The following is a 19,636-nucleotide window of genomic DNA, read 5'->3' on the forward strand; positions in this document are numbered from 1 at the left end:
AATCCATTCTGTGGAGAGGCATTTTTGTTTCCTCTTGCAGCAGAATGGAGGAACTGGGAATAACAAATCTACAGATCAAGAATCAACCATGATAGGCACCATTAAGAACACAAAATATTGCATTTCCAGGCTTATAAGCACATGAAGGACTGATTGTGTCACCAGGGATGGTTCCACTAAAATTATGTAGGTGATGGGGAGGAAAGTGGAGATGCCTTTAACTTGTGGAGATGGCACAAGTTAACTTGTGGAGATGGCATACCTGGTCATTTAAGCAACTGGTATGTCAGAAAAATTACTGGAAGCAATGAAAGTTTACAACTTTTTAATGCTATGCATTTTCCCATCAGTACTAGAGTTTTGTCACTCTGCTTCTCTTTTTCCAGAGTACGATCACAACAACAAACAAGATTATACCCACTAACGGCAGTGCCACCAAGCATATCAGGGCCAGATCTCCACTGGAGCTCCTGTCTGTGGAAAAGAAAAGAGGCTTGCACTTATTTTGCAAGATTTATGTACAACTTAATAAAAAAAATCTAAAGTGGTATAGATAATTAAAAAATAGCAATTAAAACACTAAAAACAGTAAACTTAATAAAACCAGTACAATGAAGGGTCTGCCCAATATCAATAGGCAATAAGCACTAGAGAACAGAACATAGGAAGCTGCCATACACAAAGTCAGACCATTGGTCCATCCAGCTCCATATTGTCTACATTGACTGGTGTGGCAAGTGTACCTAGGGAAAAGGATATACTTTTATAAAGTGCCATTGTGCCTGCAGCTCTCCAGGGTTCTAGGCAGGGATGCTCTCCCAACCCTACCTGGAGATGCTAGGGTTTGAACCCAGAACCTTCTGCATGCAAACAAGCTGTGGTACTGAGCTAGGTCCTTCCCCAGCAGGTACTGCTACATGAAAAAAAAATTCATGCCAGGTGCAGAATGAACACTATGTGGCACTTGTAAGGGTGATAGTTACAGATCAAAGCTGGCACATTTGGGCTATGGCAGTCCTTTGCACCTCCTGAAACAACACATTTGTGCCATCCATAACTTCCCTAGCCAAGGACCCTTGGTATGTTCTATTGGGTCTATGCTAGTTGAGTACACTCTGGATAAAACCGTGTCTGTGAGACATAGTTTATTATGCACATGTTCTCAAGAACTGCTGTGGTCAGGGCAGGGTGCTCACATGAGCTGTTGCTGCAGCTTGTCAGGAGAAAGCAGCATGGTGACAGCAAATGGTGTGAGTGCACTTTGCTATTGCCCCCTGCCCCACTGATAAGCCATGGTGACACTAGTGATGGGAGGGCAGATAAATGCTACGTGCCCTGCCGAGCAGTACTCACGAACTAAAAAGTTCTGATATTGTTAGGAGGATATTGGTAGTCAAGTTTATGACTTGTGACCGCCCCGCAACTTTTAGTTGGCTGCTTCAGGCATAAATCCATACTGAGTTTGTATCTTACAAAGGACTATATATAAGATGACTGAAATTTAGTGTTGATGGCAAAACTATGTTAACACCTGTTCAAAAATATACAGCATTTTCATCATTTCAACTCACTCACTGGCAGTGCCAGCCACCAATTACCTTTCTTCCATTTGACTTGTTTATCATGAGTCTGGCTGCTTTCTTGAAAGATCACACCTCCATAAGTGCTTACTAGGTCCAAGGTTTCTGTCCCATTGCCCGTCTCCAAAAACCGGCGACTTCCTAAAAGGAATTGAAGAGAGAAAGAAGGTGTAAACTACTGGGCCACCTTGTACCATATTCAATTTTGAAGGTAAGAAGGAAAAGGAGCACAGCATTGATCATATTGTTAGAGCTGGAAGCCTGCAGGAGGGCTAGAAACCCATTTATACACCCAATGACTAGAGACAGATACAACTCTTTACAAAAAGAGTATTTGCATTCTGAATGCTTTAGAACCATAGCCAGACCCCTACACATCAGGATTGAAGCTTTTTGGGGGGAGGGGAGGTTTGCTGAGCCCCAGCATCACACATCAGCAGGCCAGTACTGCTAAGTGGGAAGATTCTGCTGAGATGGATCATCATATGAGGGTAGGAGTCGGAGCACCTGGCTGTTGGAGTGTCCTTGTATATAGGCGGTTAGAATTGGTGGTATGTGCCAGCAGCCTAGTTTCAAGGCTTGTGAAGAGAGGCAATATGCTGTTAAAAATAGCACATAAGAGCCACTTGAACAGGGAGTGTGTTTATCAGGTACCTATTCATTCATACTTTGTCTCTAGTTGCAGCCCATCAGCTCTTAGTGCTCTGCATTTATGCCCCCAGTTCCAAGTTCAGTACCAAGATCTATTTTTGTGTATGGGCAGTAAGTGCCATTTGTTCATGCTGGAAATACTGGTGGCAGCCTATCTGGATTCAAATAAGCCTTTTACGGTACGACAGCAAAGCCATTTGGACTTACTTGCAGCCACTGGCATTTGACACGTGTTCCTGCAGGGCTGCAGGTGAGAGGGGTGGCAAACAGACACGCTGCAGAAGAGGTACACCTAGGAAAGACATTGCATTAGATAAGCTTTCTAGCAGAGTCGTCAGCCCAAGTCTTCCAAGATATTTTAATAAAATCCTCATGATCATTGACGTAAACATTTACAAAGTACATTATCTCCTTACAGTTAAGGCATAATTCTAAATGTGCATTAATGAGAGTGGGAGGGGAACCTCTGGCCCATGGGCCTAAACTTTTAAGCTTGCCAAGCCTCCTAGTTTTGCCCCACTGCCATGCTCACCTGCTGCTCACCTGACAAGTGAGGGAAATGTAAAACATGCTGCAAAGGAACATTAAGTGTGTTCTCCTGATGGTTCCTTTGCCAGAATGGCTTGCATTCAAGTAGAATTAAATTCAGCACCATTTAAATTTGGCACCTAATGCAAGCCATGCTGCCTAGGGTCAGATCCACTTGGGGACTCTTGTCTGAAGCTTACAGGGGGGGTCAGATTTCTGCCCAGGGCAAGATGGCTAGCATTTTGAGATAAATTTAAACGGCTGAATTCAGCATTCATCCTACTTCTGCCCATGTGCCACACAGAGCACCTGACTGAAGCTCGTGGACCACTGCAGGTCCACAGAACACAATTTCGGAGCCCTTACTCGAGCTCAGCTGCAGTAGGAATTCTGTCTCTTACCAATCCATCCAGCACCGTATAATGGGCAGAATCCACAAATGCAAATGTAGCAATGGTGAAACGCTGGTAGTGGTCTGGAAAATGCAGCTGAGACGTGGCAGGCCCCACAGGAACCATCTGGGTTCTGTAGTTATCGCCTTCAAATGGGCACCTGGGGAAAAGAGGCATTGCCATTTGAGCAGAGAACAGTAGGTGTCAATCCAGAGAGAGAAACCAGCGGAATTCCTCCTTCCTACTTAACTCACCCATCCACCAGAATTGGCCACTGCGGCTGCTCAAGGGGGTTAGCGGTCGGAGTAGCCCAGCATTCATGCAGAACTAGAACCAAGGACGGGTCCGTTCTCTGCAGGACGCGAACCTCCACATACACAGGGTCCCTCAGTATCTTCACCACAGGATAGTCTGCATCCGAGTAGTAGGAGCTGTAACTGTAGTCTGGGTACAAGAGGCAAAGCGAAAGTTAGCACCTGTATGGGACTTCAGAGGAAGCACCGTTGGAACCAGCAGCTCTGGAAGCACACCTACCTGTAGCAATGCGCAGTTCAAACCGGAGAGGCCCCATCTGGATAACTGGAGCAGGTGTGGGAGGAAAGAAGACTTCAACCTGAACTGGCAAGAATTCGGTGGCATTGTAGATGCAGCGAGTATTGAGGCTGCATATGGAAGACAGGACAGCGGGATGATGCATAGCCTTGCCATGTTCAGTAGCCTTGCCACATATCTGAAGTTCTCAAAAAGATGCTTACATCTTTTTTGATGCATATATCCCTGTTAATACCCCTTTCAAACAATACTGGATGTGACTTAAATTGCTGTCTTCCAAAAGCACTGTTGATTGAAACCACACTTTTCCTCCACGTGTCTCATTTTTGAAGCAAGATTCCTCACTTGAGCACCTGAATGATTGTGCTTACGCACCTGAAAAGTAGTTTGCAACCAACAGCTGTTACCCTACTGGAAAATCCAAATTACAGTAGTCGTACCTTGGATCCTGAACGCCTTGCAAGTCGAACATTTTGGCTCCCGAACACCACAAACCCAGAAGTGAGTGTTCCGGTTTGCAAACGTTCTTTGGAACTCGAACATCCAACACAGCTTCCGATTGGCTGCAGGAGCTTCCTGCAGCCAATTGGAAGCCGCACCTTGGTTTTTGAACGTTTTGGAAGAAGAGTTTGGATTTGATATCCCGCTTTATCACTACCCTAAGGAGTCTCAAAGCAGTTAACTTTCTCCTTTCCCTTCCTCCCCCACAACAAACACTCTGAGGTGAGTGAGGCTGAGAGATTTCAAAGAAGTGTGACTAGCCCAAGGTCACCCAGCAGCTGCATGTGGGGGAGCAGAGACGCGAACCCGGTTCACCAGATTACAAGACTACCACTCTTAACCACTACACCACACTAGGTCTCCGTTCAACAGGTACCACTGTACTTCAGAAGACTGCTATTCAAGCTTAGTGGTGCTAGGAACAGTAGGCCTGCCCTGATTAGGACCAGCATGACGCCTCTTAGACATAGTATAGAGAGCAACCACCACCTCAGTAATGTGTGGGGGAGATCAACTTACATGAAGGTGCTGTCCCGGGTAATAAAACCATCTGGCCCACTTAAGATATCAACGCCTGAAACCAACTGGTTTTCATATATCAGCCTGCCACCAGTCATCTAGGAAGGAACAGCAGCACATATATAATTCTTTTTATCAAGCTTCAAGGTCCAGATGAAGGGACACTTGCCTAAGGTGCGTCCTCACCTGAATCGTCGTACCACAGTGTGTGAGAGGGAAGTGGAAGACCAAGAAAGAATCCGTTTTCCTGACAGGGTCACATCCTCCTTGGGCATAGGACAGCTTGACATTGTCAAGGAAGATGGGGTAGTCCAACATATCCCTGGAGACAACCAGAATGAAGTGGCCATCTCGAAGACATTGGACAGTGACTGCAAAGCACAAACACAACACAAGAGTCACAAGCTGGAATTTGCCATCTTTTGCAGAACCTGAAACTCTTAAGTTTCAAAAGAAATATGAGCTTTCTGTCTTCTCCTTGCACAGATCTGGGGAAGACTCTATTTGGATTGAGGGGAGGACTTCATTTTTCAGCTGCCCTAAAATGTAAGGAGATAAGTTCTCTGTTTGCTGCTAAGTCACACAATTCCTATTAGGAAATGCTCACAGGACTTGGTTTCTCCATATGAATCAATATACAATTGACAGTGCCAGTAGAGGAAGAATTGGTTTCCCAGGACAGAGAGAGCCCTAATCGTGACAGCTCTAGATACTGTGGATCTGCAGCATGAGCCCAGGTTCACAGGTTGCACTGTAGCCATGTTAAGCTGTCCACTGTGAATTGCAACATCACGTTTCTCCAGATGATGGACATGCAATGGTACACAATTTGTTTTCAGAATTTTATACCTTCACACATCGCTTCATACACCAGCTTGTTAAAGTTATACACACAGCAGTGTTACAATTGCACCATTGCCCACTGATAAATAAAAATAACATTGGCCCTTCAAGGGGAAAAAACAGCAGGTACAAGAGACACAGGTACAAGGGACGCAGGTGGCGCTGTGGGATAAACCACAGAGCCTAGGGCTTGCTGATCAGAAGGTCGGCGGTTCGAATCCCCACGACGGGGTGAGCTTCCGTTGTTCGGTCCCAGCTCCTGCCCACCTAGCAGTTCGAAAGCACGTCAAAGTGCAAGTAGATAAATAGGTACCGCTCCAGCGGGAAGGTAAACGGCGTTTCCATGTGCTGCTCTGGTTCACCAGAAGCGGCTTAGTCATGCTGGCCACATGACCTGGAAGCTGTACACTGGCTCCCTTGGCCAGTAACGTGAGATGAGCGCTGCAACCCCAGAGTCGGACACGACTGGACCTAATGGTCAGGGGTCCCTTTACCTTTACCTTTGCAAGAGACAGAAAGGGGAAAGAACAAGAAAAATATTCTTCAAATCCCTTCCCTCAGGATATGGTCTCCACATCCGGCCATGGCTATGTGTGGAAGGTACTGTTTTATGTTTTTCTGAGACTGATCATGGCTTTCTGTGTTTGGGAAGCAAGTGGAGGGGTAGAATCTGGAATTTGGAGGCAACTCTCCCTCTGTCTATCTGGCTGTTTTTGGCCATGGTGAGATGCTCCTCAGAGGGTTGGTGGTTCTCTGTTTGCTGGGGTATAACATAACACACACACAATTTTTGAAAATGTGGTTTTGGCAAAATGGGTAAAAAAAACCCACACGCTGTTCAATTAAAAAAATTGCCCCACACATTTTGGCCACTGTGAAACATGCTTAAATGTTTGTTTGGTAGAGGTCTGTTGTTGCACAATTTCACAGACAAAATATTTCTTTTTAAAAAATCTGCATGCATGCCCAGAATGACCTGAGATTTCTAGAGCTTCCAGAGAATGAATCTTTATTTGCATCAGCCACCAGCCATAGCAATAAAACACACAATACGATATACAAAGAGAGCAGGAAGTAGAGACTTTTGTTGTTGCTTTATAGGCCCCTCCAGACAGCAATAATGTAGTAGCGTCAGGGAAGCACCACAAAGCAACATGAAACCATCACTAGTGCACTATTATTGTGTCAAGAACATGTTACAAAATACACCCGTAATAAAACACTAGCCTGGAGGGGCCTTTAAGCAGTACTATATAGCAGGGGTGGCCAACTCCCAAGAGACTGCGATCTACTCACAGAGTTAGAAAACTGGCAGTGATCTACCCCCCTTTTCTAGGGGTTCAGGTCTAAGTTGTTGAGCTTTTTTAGGGAGGAGGGGAGCCCCGTTTTTGGAGGGTTCGTGTCAAAGTTGTTGAGCTTTTTGGGGGGAAGAAGCAAGCCAAAGTTGTTCAACTTTTTTTTAGGGGAACCAGACTGCTTGAGCTTCTTTGGGGGGAGCCAGTGATCTACCAGTAGATCATGATCTACCTGTTGGGCATGCCTACTATATAGTATCCTGGTTCATGCTGCTTTGAACTGTGCTTTATACATATTCATCCTGCTAGCCTCTGGAATCTCAGCAGTAGCCAGCACAGGACAGAATCCCAGTATGGCTTTTAGTGTATTGAACTCAGCATGGCTGAGAGTTCATCTGTAGGCATTTCCAAACCATGATACTGGGGGGAGTAGTTAGGGTGCTTTGCTTCTCCCCTGGCCAACCTGCTGTGCTACCTGGAGCTACGCCACAATTTCGCTTAGCATGACATCTAAATGCAGGCTCATGGTTTCTCTTGATCTAGAGAAGACACAAGCTGTAGCCAAGGTTTGTTCCTGGCTTGCTGCCTGTGGGTTGGGGCAAACCATGAGCTCTGGTTCAGATGCAATGCCGAGCCAAAAGCCATTATTCAGTAGCAACCGAACAACTGGGGAAGGAGTTAATTGGCTGTTGTGAACAACTGCTTGTACATCCATGCTTAGCCATTGTTTGGTTTAGCATTATGTGCAAACTGGGCTATTATTTCCTTAGTACAAGCAATAAGTCCCCTTGGTAAATGAATCATTACGATGGATGCCAGCCTAATTTACCACCAGCACTCCAGACAATTAGCAGGAAACTAAAAGAAACTGAAAATATTTTGCCCATTACCTGTGTTGCCATAGTAACATGGAGTAGTTTGGTCCCTCTCATCGTAACAGCATCCAGTCTGGTAACATTCAGCTTGTCCTAGTGAACCTGCACAGGGAATCTTTCCAGATGAAACCTGGCACTGCTCCTGGGTTAGAGGAGAACCTAGGAGGGCAAGAAAAGAGCTACAGCATTATCTGGAGCATGGTGAAGTAGGCCCTACTAGGAATGGCTTGCATGCCATGTTAAGCCAGATTTTAAAATAAACAATAGCTTGATGTGAATGAGTAGTGGGTCAGTCCTCACAACGGACAAGTGGGAAGCCAATAACAAATATTTTTTGTGTCCAATGAATCATTGGACATAAAAGTAGAATGAAAGCAACTAAAGGTCTCTCCTGGAATCTTATCAGATATTCAGAGGCAGAAGTAGATCACATTCTCGGGTTGCTTTCGCTGCGGGTTGTGTTCGTCACGGGCTAAGAACGTGCCAAACCCAGAAGTAACGAAACGGGTTACTTCCGGGTTTGGCGCTTTGCGCATACACAAAAGTGCCAAATCACACTGTGCACATGCGCAGATGTGGCACTTCAGGTTGCACTCTGCTCATGTTGCGAATGGGCTTCCGGAACAGATCCTGGTTGCAACCAGAGGCACCACTGTACTTGAATCCATGCTTCATCCTTGCCATGTGGTATAAATATAATACAGTTTCCCTGACATGCCATATGCGGAATTAGTATGCAACACTTAAACAAGAAAGTCGATGATCAATCAATAGTCTGAACTTTTTGCAGAACACCTATTACTGTATTCACACAATACCCATCAGCATTGTTTACTTAGTTCAGAATGCTTCTGTTTTACTTAACAGCACAGAACACATTAATGATAACATAGCAAAATGATCACATACCTATACTGTAGAGGCCAGAAGGGTGCATGAGGCCAGGATATACTAGGCCGGGTTGTGGATGCGGTTGTACTTCGCCAGGTTGAGGCTGAGGCCATGGGTGTGCTTGACCAGGCTGAGGCCGAGGCTGAGGCAGCGGGTGCACTTGGCCTGGCTGAGGCCGAGGCAGCGGGTGCACTTGACCGGGCTGAGGCTGTGGCCGTGGGCGCACTTGGCCAGGCTGTGGCTGCACTTGACCGGGCTGAGGCTGAGGCAGCGGGTGCACTTGGCCTGGCTGAGGCCGAGGCTGAGGCAACGGGAGCACTTGGCCGGGCTGTGGCTGTACTTGTCCAGGCTGAGGCTGAGGCCATGGGTGCACCTGGCCAGGCTGAGGCTGTGGGTGCACTAGGCCGGGCTGAGGCAGCGGGCGCACTTGGCCAGGCTGAGGCTGAGGCAGCGGGCGTATTTGGCCAGGCTGAGGCTGGGGCTGGGGCAGTGGATGCACTTGCCCAGGCTGAGGCTGAGGCAGCGGGTACACTTGGCCAGGCTGAGGCTGTGGCCGTGGGCGCACTTGGCCAGGCTGTGGATGCACTTGACCAGGCTGAGGCTGAGGCCATGGGTGCACCTGGCCAGGCTGAGGCCGAGGCTGAGGCTGTGGGTGCACTAGGCCGGGCTGAGGCAGCGGGTGCACTTGGCCAGGCTGAGGCTGAGGCAGCGGGCGTATTTGGCCAGGCTGAGGCTGGGGCTGGGGCAGTGGATGCACTTGCCCAGGCTGAGGCTGAGGCAGCGGGTACACTTGGCCAGGCTGAGGCTGCGGCCATGGACGCACTAGGCCAGGCTGTATTACGCCAGGCTGAGGCTGGGGCTGAGGCCATGGGTACGCTTGGCTGGGCTGTGGCTGAGGCTGAGGCAGCGGGCGTATTTGGCCAGGCTGAGGCTGGGGCTGGGGCAGTGGATGCACTTGCCCAGGCTGAGGCTGAGGCAGCGGGTACACTTGGCCAGGCTGAGGCTGCGGCCATGGGCGCACTAGGCCAGGCTGTATTACGCCAGGCTGAGGCTGGGGCTGTGGGCGCACTATACCAGGCTGCGGCTCTGGGCGTATTAGGCCAGGCACTGGACGCTCTAGGCCAGGCTGAGGTTGAGGCTGTGGGCGCACTATGCCAGGCTGGGGCTCTGGGTGTATTAGGCCAGGCACTGGACGTTCTAAGCCAGGCTGGGGCTCTGGGCGTATTAGGCCGGGCACTGGATGCTCTAAGCCAGGCTGGGGCTGAGGCTGTGGGCGCACTATACCAGGCTGGGGCTCTGGGCGTATTAGGCCGGGCACTGGACGCTCTAAGCCAGGCTGGGGCTGAGGCTGTGGGCGCACTATACCAGGCTGGGGCTCTGGGCGTATTAGGCCAGGCACTGGATGCTCTAAGCCAGGCTGGGGCTGAGGCTGTGGGCGCACTATGCCAGGCTGTGGCTCTGGGCGTATTAGGCCAGGCACTGGATGCTCTAAGCCAGGCTGGGGCTTAGGCTGGGGCTGCGGGCGCACTATACCAGGCTGGGGCTCTGGGCGTATTAGGCCGGGCACTGGACGCTCTAAGCCAGGCTGAGGTTGAGGCTGTGGGCGCACTATGCCAGGCTGGGGCTCTGGGCGTATTAGGCCAGGCACTGGACGCTCTAGGCCAGGCTGGGGCTGAGGCTGTGGGCGCACTATACCAGGCTGGGGCTCTGGGCGTATTAGGCCAGGCACTGGACGCTCTAGGCCAGGCTGGGGCTGAGGCTGTGGGCGCACTATGCCAGGCTGGGGCTCTGGGCGTATTAGGCCAGGCACTGGACGCTCTAAGCCAGGCTGGGGCTTAGGCTGGGGCTGCGGGCGCACTATACCAGGCTGGGGCTCTGGGCGTATTAGGCCGGGCACTGGACGCTCTAAGCCAGGCTGAGGTTGAGGCTGTGGGCGCACTATGCCAGGCTGGGGCTCTGGGCGTATTAGGCCAGGCACTGGACGCTCTAGGCCAGGCTGGGGCTGAGGCTGTGGGCGCACTATACCAGGCTGGGGCTCTGGGCGTATTAGGCCAGGCACTGGACGCTCTAGGCCAGGCTGGGGCTGAGGCTGTGGGCGCACTATGCCAGGCTGGGGCTCTGGGCGTATTAGGCCAGGCACTGGACGCTCTAGGCCAGGCTGGGGCTGAGGCCGTGGGCGCACTATACCAGGCTGGGGCTCTGGGCGTATTAGGCCGGGCACTGGACGCTCTAAGCCAGGCTGGGGCTGAGGCTGTGGGCGCACTATGCCAGGCTGGGGCTCTGGGCGTATTAGGCCAGGCACTGGATGCTCTAAGCCAGGCTGGGGCTTAGGCTGGGGCTGCGGGCGCACTATACCAGGCTGGGGCTCTGGGCGTATTAGGCCGGGCACTGGACGCTCTAAGCCAGGCTGGGGCTGAGGCTGGGGCTGCGGGCGCAACTGGCCAGGCTGAGGTTGAGGCTGTGGGCGCACTATGCCAGGATGGGGCTCTGGGCGTATTAGGCCAGGCACTGGATGCTCTAGGCCAGGCTGAGGCTGGGGCTGTGGGCGCACTATGCCAGGCTGGGGCTCTGGGCGTATTAGGCCGGGCACTGGACGCTCTAAGCCAGGCTGGGGCTGAGGCTGTGGGCGCACTATGCCAGGCTGGGGCTCTGGGCGTATTAGGCCAGGCACTGGACGCTCTAGGCCAGGCTGAGGCTGGGGCTGTGGGCGCACTATACCAGGCTGGGGCTCTGGGCGTATTAGGCCGGGCACTGGACGCTCTAAGCCAGGCTGGGGCTTAGGCCGGGGCTGCGGGCGCAACTGGCCAGGCTGAGGTTGAGGCTGTGGGCGTACTATGCCAGGCTGGGGCTCTGGGCGTATTAGGCCAGGCACTGGACGCTCTAGGCCAGGCTGGGGCTGAGGTCGTGGGCGCACCTGATTGGGCCACGGCTGAGGCAGTGGGAACTCTAGGCCAGGCTGGGGATGAGGCAGAGGGTGCACCATGCCAGGCTGGGGCTGAGGCACATGACGCATGTTGTCCTCTGGTGCTGGAACATATTCTTGTGGCTTGGGGCATATTATGTTGATATCATGGGAGACAACAACTCTTCCGTTGCTTGTTAGTTCTTCTACCCGGACTTTCAAGTTATTGCTGTTATCCTGCAGGATACATTGAACCAGAGTGTTATAGAGTAGTTGCAAGTTTCTGTCACACTGATGAGTCAGGACAGATATAGAATACTGAGGTTTTAGAGTCAAATACCAATGTGCCTGTTACAAGGCATTATTATAGTCCTCCTCCTATGACCTATGAATTTTGTTTTGATTGTAAACTTAAATTTATTTGTCAGAATACTGACTAAGCCAGTGGACTGGATTGCTAGGTACCAGGTGAGAAGTATTCTCCTAAAACATCTAAAAGCTCATCTTAAGTGTCTACACAACCGAGCTAATTTTCCTGACAGAGGATTTCTGCTGCATTTAGTTGGCCAAGATCTTGGGTAGGATTCAACTAAGCTATGTGCATGGCATGAGGTCCAATTACTCAACAGGACTTTCCCTGCTCTCCTCCCCCATGTGGACCTTGTTCCCCTTGGGCTTCACTGAGTTCTACACCCAGTTTTTAGGCTGTTCAGTTCTCTACTGCACATGGTGCTATAATTTGGAGGACAATTATACCCTTTCTTATACCTGGACTTTCTGCATAGCCAGCTATGAACCTGTGCCTCCCAAATGTTGCTAGATTCCAAAGGTAGCAATAAATGTAAAAACTAAACCCAGCCAGCATGTGTGATGGAAATTGGCAGTTTAGTAACAGGCTCCCTACCCCAAGTTAGACCAATTACCTGCCTTATAGCAAGGTTTCCTGAAATTATGTGCTTTAGAAGAGTGGGAGACTCAAATCCTTGCTCAGTCAAGAAGTTCATGGGCTGACCCTGGGACAATCACTCCCTCTCAACCTAAAGTACCTCACAGGACTGTTGGAAGAACACATGGAGCTGGGAAGATCCCCAGCAGCCCCTTTCACATGTGCATCACATGTGAAGGGGACTCATACAGAACAGGGCTACTTCTCTGTCTTTGGAGTCCATCTGCCCAAGCCAAACATCTGCAAGCAAAAGCTTACACTGCTCTTTTCCAGAGTCCTGGAACCCCAAACATGCTCTCAGAAGGGCTGCTTATACAATTCCCTTGAGGTCTTAAGGGCACAATCCAGATGTCCATATAAAATTATATTGTGTTATTCAGAATGACAATGTTTGTCATGCAGTATGGGGTTTCTAGGGAAGCCTGCAACACAAAATTCAGAAGAGCCTCACCTTCTTTAGTATGTGACAGCCATCGTAGCCAGCAGAGAAAGCAATAGCCCCATCTTTAGATGTGATCCAGTGGAGGCAGATTGAGCAATTTGAAACTTCAAAAGCTGTCCCAAACTCATCTGTTGATGAGAGGTTAATGCATTAGCCACCAAGAGATGCAACAGCTCAATAAAACTTATTTGCAGGAGAAAGCAAACATTGGTTGCCACTACAAAAGTTCTTCAGATGTATGTCCCTTATTATCAGTTAGTGCCTGGACCACATAGAAAGAGCGAACTTTTCACTTGCTTTGAAATCCAATAATAAGGTCAATTCAAGAGCTATGCCTCCAACAACAGGTGCTAGACCAACATGATCATTATTGCTGCAATTATTTCAGTGAGTATTCTCCATAGGACCAAGGAAAAACATTTTACAACTGTCAGTTAATATGCCTGTTAACTGGAGAGGGGTCTCTGCTGGAATCCCTGTGTGCCAACAATTATAGGTTTAATCAGATGCCAGACTAAGGCCACATTCACACCATACATGCAAAGCAGTATCATACCACTTTAAATAGTTATGGCTTCCCATCCTCCAAAGAATACTAGGAACTGCTCCCAGGATTCTTTGGGGGAAGCCATGGCTGTTTAAAGTGGCATGCTGCTGCTTTAAATGGAAAGTGCAAATAGAGCCTAAACCAGTGGTGGCGAACCTATGGCACGCGTGCCAGATTTGGCACGCAGAGCCCTCACTGCTGGCACGCACACTATCGGCCCATCCGTGCTGTTGTTGTTGTTTTTTCCCCATGCTTGCGTCCGCTGTTGAAACCTTGAACTTTTTTTTTTTTTTTTTTGCTAGTCACTGGAGATTGTGTTCGGCGATTGATCTGTTTTTCAGTTTGCTGCGTCAGTAGTTGTTTCTGATTGGGCATAACAGCGTTCGTTTTTTAATCTTTATTGTGCTGTGTGTGTGTTTTTTTGGCGCTTTGGCAGACGATGATGTCGGCGCTGCATGTTAATTCTAGCGAAGGTATTATTTGTCATTTATTTCTGTTCTCTCCCCCCCCCAAAAAAGCTCAGCAGCTTTGGGGCGCCCCCCCCAAAGCAAAGCAACTTTTGTGCGATCCCCCCAAAAAGCTCCAAAACTTTGGTCGGTAGCTCCCCAAAAAAAGCTCAACAAGTTTGGGCACTTTGTGATAAATAAGTGGGTTTTGGTTTAGAGTTTGGGCACTTGGTCTCTAAAAGGTTCGCCACCACTGGCCTAAACTATACTGTTAAGTCTCCTAAAAATTTTTTAGCAACTAGAACAATTGTCTTAAAACAAGCTTTTTAATAAAGCCTAGTTTGGGGAGAATGTTTGCCGTTCTTTGAGTTTCTATTCTCGACACCAAGCCTTAGCTCTAGCCACACGTACAGGAACTGCAACTCTCCCCGTGGCCTCTCTAGTTTCACAGCTTTTGAGCATTTTCTTCAACTAAACCTTCACATTCTAGATAAAGATATCCAAAACCATGCAAGAGAAAAGCTGCCGTTGCCACAAAGCTGGTGGCTGGCAAGAAGCATCACTCCCATTACAAGGAGAGAGGGGTATTCTGAAGTGCTCCGTTGAAGCAACACAGCTTTAAATACAGCTGAGCAAGGCAGCAGCTGCTGCAGCATTTTAGAAAAAATAGTAGTGTGTGATTTAATGGGAGCTAAAAGCATGCAGCTTGCCAGAAATCTCTTTCCTTGGTCATTTAGACAACCAGAATAAGAAGGCAACTACATACCTCTGCTTCCTTGTGTCCTCTCCTTTGAGAGGTTACTGAATCCCCTCTCCCTGGCCAGTACTAAGGAAGAACATGCAGAAGCAAGACCTGCTGTTTGGCATCCACCTTCCAAAGAACCATTCTGCCACAGGTTAGCATAAAGCAGGGGTCCCACCACTCCAACCTTTTAAGACCCAGAGACACATTTGAGAAGCAAAGGAACTTTTGTGGGCGCCACAATATATATATATGCCCATTTCACCGAGGAAAGACTGGCAACGCTGGAGAAACTCTCCCCAAAGTGGAAGACACCTACACACATCTCAAAACAAATTGGACAAAAATGCAAGCAACCATTCCACCAAATAACCCTTCCTCACAGTTAAAACGTAACAAAAATAAATTGAGAGGGGCAGGAGAACTGGCAGACACCAAGGGAGGCATCAGGGGGGCACGGTGGGAGCCCAGATACAAGTTTCAAGGAGTTCCCCAACAAACACACACAGTTGACCCACCCCCTTCTTTCTAACAGACCAGTCTTATAATTTCTTCAAGAGGAAAGAGAGCCTTCCTTACCCACAACTTTGAAGCGGACATCTCGGCCTGGGCTAGGAAACACAAGCAGCTGCATGCTGTACTCCCCACAGCTGTAACGGTATGGTGAGGGTAAGGAGCCCACCCTCCAAAAGTCACCTTGCCCTTGGCACAGCCCCAGAATCACCAAGATTGCTAACCCCCCCAAATCTCTGTAGCCCCAGCCCATGGCTGCAGCACCCAAAGCAAAACAGAAGCAGAGCCCTGGCAGCCCCTCCCTATAGAAGGAAAGCTGGTAAGGACGCTGGCATTATATAGGGTCAGTGGAGGTGGGCTGGCTAAAGTAAGAACTCATCGTGGAGCAGAGCCTGCACCTGGGGATAGGGGACCGGGGAGCGGGTCAAAAGTGCAAATCCCGGCCAAAAGAGAAAACGTCTCTGCTCTCCCAGTAGTAATCTCTCTTACTCTTCCACTTGCTATGAATGGACACGAGGCAGCATAAATCGAGAAAGACTTGTTCTTCCACTTTTTTGGGGTCACATTTGCACCCCACTCTTGAGCCAAAAAAGCTCCCAGACCAGCCTTCATACAATCGAAACAAGATAGTCCCTATACGCCGGATTACAAGCCCCACCCCCTCAAAAAACAAAACAAAAAAACATCCCAAAACAAAACAAAACACGACATGCAAAAAAAAGGAGACAAGGAGGGTTCAGGTCCTATGAACACTTGTGTACTTGGGACTCAATCGATCTCACTGAATTTAATGAGTCCTATATCAAGAGATCCCAGGTGATAGCTGCCCTTTCTCTCCTAATTTTCCATCCACCTGATTGCCCTTTGTTTTTATCTTTTATCCCTTGTTCTTCCTTCACCTCTTTCCTTATGCTTCAACTCCTTTCTTCTTTTTGAGATTTCATCCTTGCCCTTCCTGCCAGGACTCTCGTGTCTTTAAAGGATGTGGGAATGGGGAAGCAGGTGTTTGGGTGTGAAATGTGAAGCCCCCTGAACCGCTCCCTAACAATAACCTGCCATTAGGTGGCGCTAGGGGACATTTTGAAGAACTTTGCCACTTCGTTTGCAAACTCTTTTAATTATTCACATTTTCATAGAATTGTAGAGTTGGAAGGGACCCTGAGGGTCATCTAGTCCAACCCCCTGCAATGCAGGAATCTCTGCTAAAGCATCCATGACAGGTGGCCATCCAACCTCTGCTTTAAAACCTCTCTACCCAGCTTGTCCTTTAAAGGCAATGCCAATGCATACTTGGACAGAATACTGATCACAATTAAAATGTGTTTGTGTTTATCATTGTGCTTGGAAAAAGGGTTGCATATCTGCTAATGACCCCAAGATAAAACATACTGGGGTCAGGCTGTGAGACTTTGAGGTGAGTAGTAACAGTTAGAAATTCACTTGGAAGAAGGTGCTGCAGAAATAAAATCCTTTCTAATACTGTATGTATCATCTTATTAGGAGCACGTTTTCAGTTCATCTTCTTTCTCCCTATGGCTCCCCTTTCATTTCAGTAACATGAGTAGCAGCGGACATTCTGTGATGATCTGCAATTGCTCGTCACACAATTTCACATTAAAAAGAGCAACCTCTCCATATTTCTACAAAGCAATCAAAGGACCTGGGGTGGGAAACATACTGTTCTGGTCCTCTAGGGTTATGCTAGTTTTGCACAAAGACACTTCCCAGAGTCAATTAAAGGGTCAGCGCATGAAAGTGTGCGCTTAACCCCATTCACAGGGAATTCAGGGCAGTTTGGTGGAACATTTATGGAAGCTCGTGTTGTCCAGAGTCAAGGGGTACTTCCCAACTGTGGCTTTTAGGGCTCCCTCACCCATTATTACTCTTCCTCTGTAAGCTACATGAGAATCTACAATTGACACTTTGTGGGGGAGATTGCAGTGCTTTCTGTGTGCATGTACATCAGGCTGTGCTTTAGCTGTGATATAGGATGCAATCAGGGCTTTTTCCCAGCTGGAACTCGCCAGAACTCCGTTCCAGCACCTCTCAGACATGCCCCATTGCCATTCTGAGAGAACAAGGGAGGTGTTCGTGGTGAGTTCCAGCACCTCTTTTTCTAGAAAAATAGCACTGGATGCAACCATTATTTTAGTGATTATTTCTTTGGATAAAGACCACAGTTTCACAAAACAAAACTGTCATAATGATTGTCTTTTATTTGAAAAACAAATTTGGAAGCGAGCAGGTGGCGCTGTGCTCTAAACCACTGAGCCTCTTGGGCTCGCAGATCAGAAGGTTAGTGGTTCAAATTCCTGCAATGCTCCGTTGCTCTGTCCCAGCTCCTGCCAACCTAGCAGTTCGAAAGCACACCAGTGCAAGTAGATAAATAGATGCTGCTGTGGCAGGAAGGTAAACGGTGTTTCCATGTGCTCTGTTGCACCAGAAGCGGTTTAGTCATGCTGGCCACATGACCCGGGCAGCTGTCTGTGGACAAATGCTGGCTCCCTCAGCCTGAAAGTGAGATGAGTGCCGCGCCCCATAGTTGCCTTTGACTGGACTTAACCATCCAGGGGTCCTTTACCTTTTATTTGAATGTTTCAAATACGTCAGCACCAAGACCTTTTGGTCATAGGAAAAGCTAGCAAACAGCATTGCTGCTGCAAAAATCAGCTTCCTGGGGGCATCTAGTGGACAAAAAAGGGAAATGCTAACACTCAGTTAAATGTCTGATATTTCTGATATGACTGGGGATGAAAACTCATTAAAGTACAAATTAAAGCAGTAGTTGCTAGGCAACAACTATTAATAGTACAATCCTATGCATGCAAGTCCCACTAAATTCAATGGGACTGAGGTTCTGGTAAACAGGATTAGGACTGCAACCTGGGTGTCATAGAATCAAAGAACTGAAGATTTGGAAGGGAGCCTGAGGGTCATCTAGTCCAACTCCCTGCAATGCAGGAATCACAGCTCTTAACTTTCTTTGAAACAATAAGTGAAAACTGTGTAAATGCAAAACAGCATCCATACAATGGTATCAAAATGACAGCCCTGCTGCCCCATTTAATCTGCAGGAAAGATAACAGGAAGAAAACCTGTGGCCAATGACTTGCTTGCATTTTAAACAGAAGACGTAATCATTATGGGTGCTTTTAGTGTGGGACTTAATCTTGCATATTCTCACTCTTTGATTTGTTTTCTCTTTATCCACCATACAGTATCGTCTTTCCTATATCCCATAATTCACTGACACTCTTCAGCAGCACTGCTCTGCGTTCCATCATTGCTTTTTCCAGTTGGTAATGCTTGCCTAAGATTCTAGTCATCCCTGGGGGAAGCCATTTGTTTGTACGTCTTTGAAAAGACTGTGCAACCTCTGCAAACTGAATTAAAACTTAAAATGGTATGCCTTTGGAGGAAAGGAAACCTGCATCTTATTAAGACTGCAGCATAATTCATCACTGTTCCATCAGAATCAAATTGCCTTGCAAGCATGTTCACCACTGGCATGCTAAAACCCTCATTGGGAATATTTTGTAGATGCACGTGGCAAAATTGGCACATGTACAGTCAACACATTTGACTGTGCACACAAAATGTATATGCTTGTGACTTCGGACTTAGAGAGGCTGCATGTTGTTATGAATATGAACAGGATCACCAAAGGTGGAATGTTAAAAAATGGGATGTTGCTCTTTGCCACTCACTAGAGGAGGGTTTCCATGGGGTTTGTTTATCCTTGTTCTTCCTTTATCTACTTTAGTTCACTTTAAGGCTCCATGTAATTAACAGTCTAGTCTTGGTAGCCTGCAGCAGATATTTGCATACAGATGCCAGCAGTTCATTGTACAATGCCAACACATGCGGACAGTAGCTACTCTTTGCCAAGTCTTTTTCACTACTGCCTTGGCCATTGGTCCCTCCTCCTTGCGTGCAACAGGTGGCCACAGATTTGTTCTGGCTTCTAAAAATTATCAGGCTTTTCTGGTATTGCGAAGCTCCTAAAAATGGTCAGAAATGGTTCTACTAAGGCTGAGCTGGAAATCGCTTTTGGGTGGGTTGACTGAAACAAGTAGTGCTTAATTGGGAAGAGAATTTGCCAGAGCCTTGGTAGATACTTTTTTCTTATTCAGCAGAGGTGACCTGCCTTTCTGAACCAGTGGGCACATTTGGAATTTAGAGAAAGTGCTATGAGTACCAGTTACAAAAATGCAAGCAAACCTCCACTTCCCATCAATGGCGAGGAGGGTGGAAAGGTACCTACATCAGCCACTGCCATACTTGCTGAGAGAGAGAGAGAGAAGGAAGCTCTTTGAACCTGACCTCTGTTCTGAACATCCCGGCATCCAATGAAATGTGCTTGTTTAAGGGGGCGTGTTTAAGGTAGGGGAAGATGTGTCAGTGCAAACAATCTCTTGTGCCCTGTTGATTTTTGAGGGGATATTTACTGAGGCATTATGTAATTGCAACT

General features: G+C 48.1%; 1 protein-coding gene across 1 annotated transcript; it reads right to left on the reverse strand.

Moving 5' to 3' along the window:
- Positions 1–308: 308 nt before the first annotated feature.
- On the reverse strand, positions 309–15,486 carry ZP1 (zona pellucida glycoprotein 1). The gene is made up of 13 exons (XM_033140635.1): positions 15,232–15,486; positions 12,927–13,045; positions 9,514–11,766; positions 8,646–8,703; positions 7,752–7,895; positions 4,910–5,094; positions 4,724–4,821; positions 3,686–3,813; positions 3,406–3,595; positions 3,161–3,311; positions 2,439–2,523; positions 1,599–1,721; positions 309–474 (listed from the first exon to the last, which is right to left on the reverse strand). Exons 1-13 carry the CDS (start codon positions 15,416–15,418, stop codon positions 353–355), a joined length of 3,843 nt encoding a protein of 1,280 aa, XP_032996526.1. The 5' UTR covers positions 15,419–15,486; the 3' UTR covers positions 309–352.
- Positions 15,487–19,636: the final 4,150 nt, after the last annotated feature.

Source organism: Lacerta agilis, chromosome 1 (genome assembly GCF_009819535.1).
Source record: "Lacerta agilis isolate rLacAgi1 chromosome 1, rLacAgi1.pri, whole genome shotgun sequence".
Taxonomy (NCBI): Eukaryota; Metazoa; Chordata; class Lepidosauria; order Squamata; family Lacertidae; genus Lacerta; species Lacerta agilis.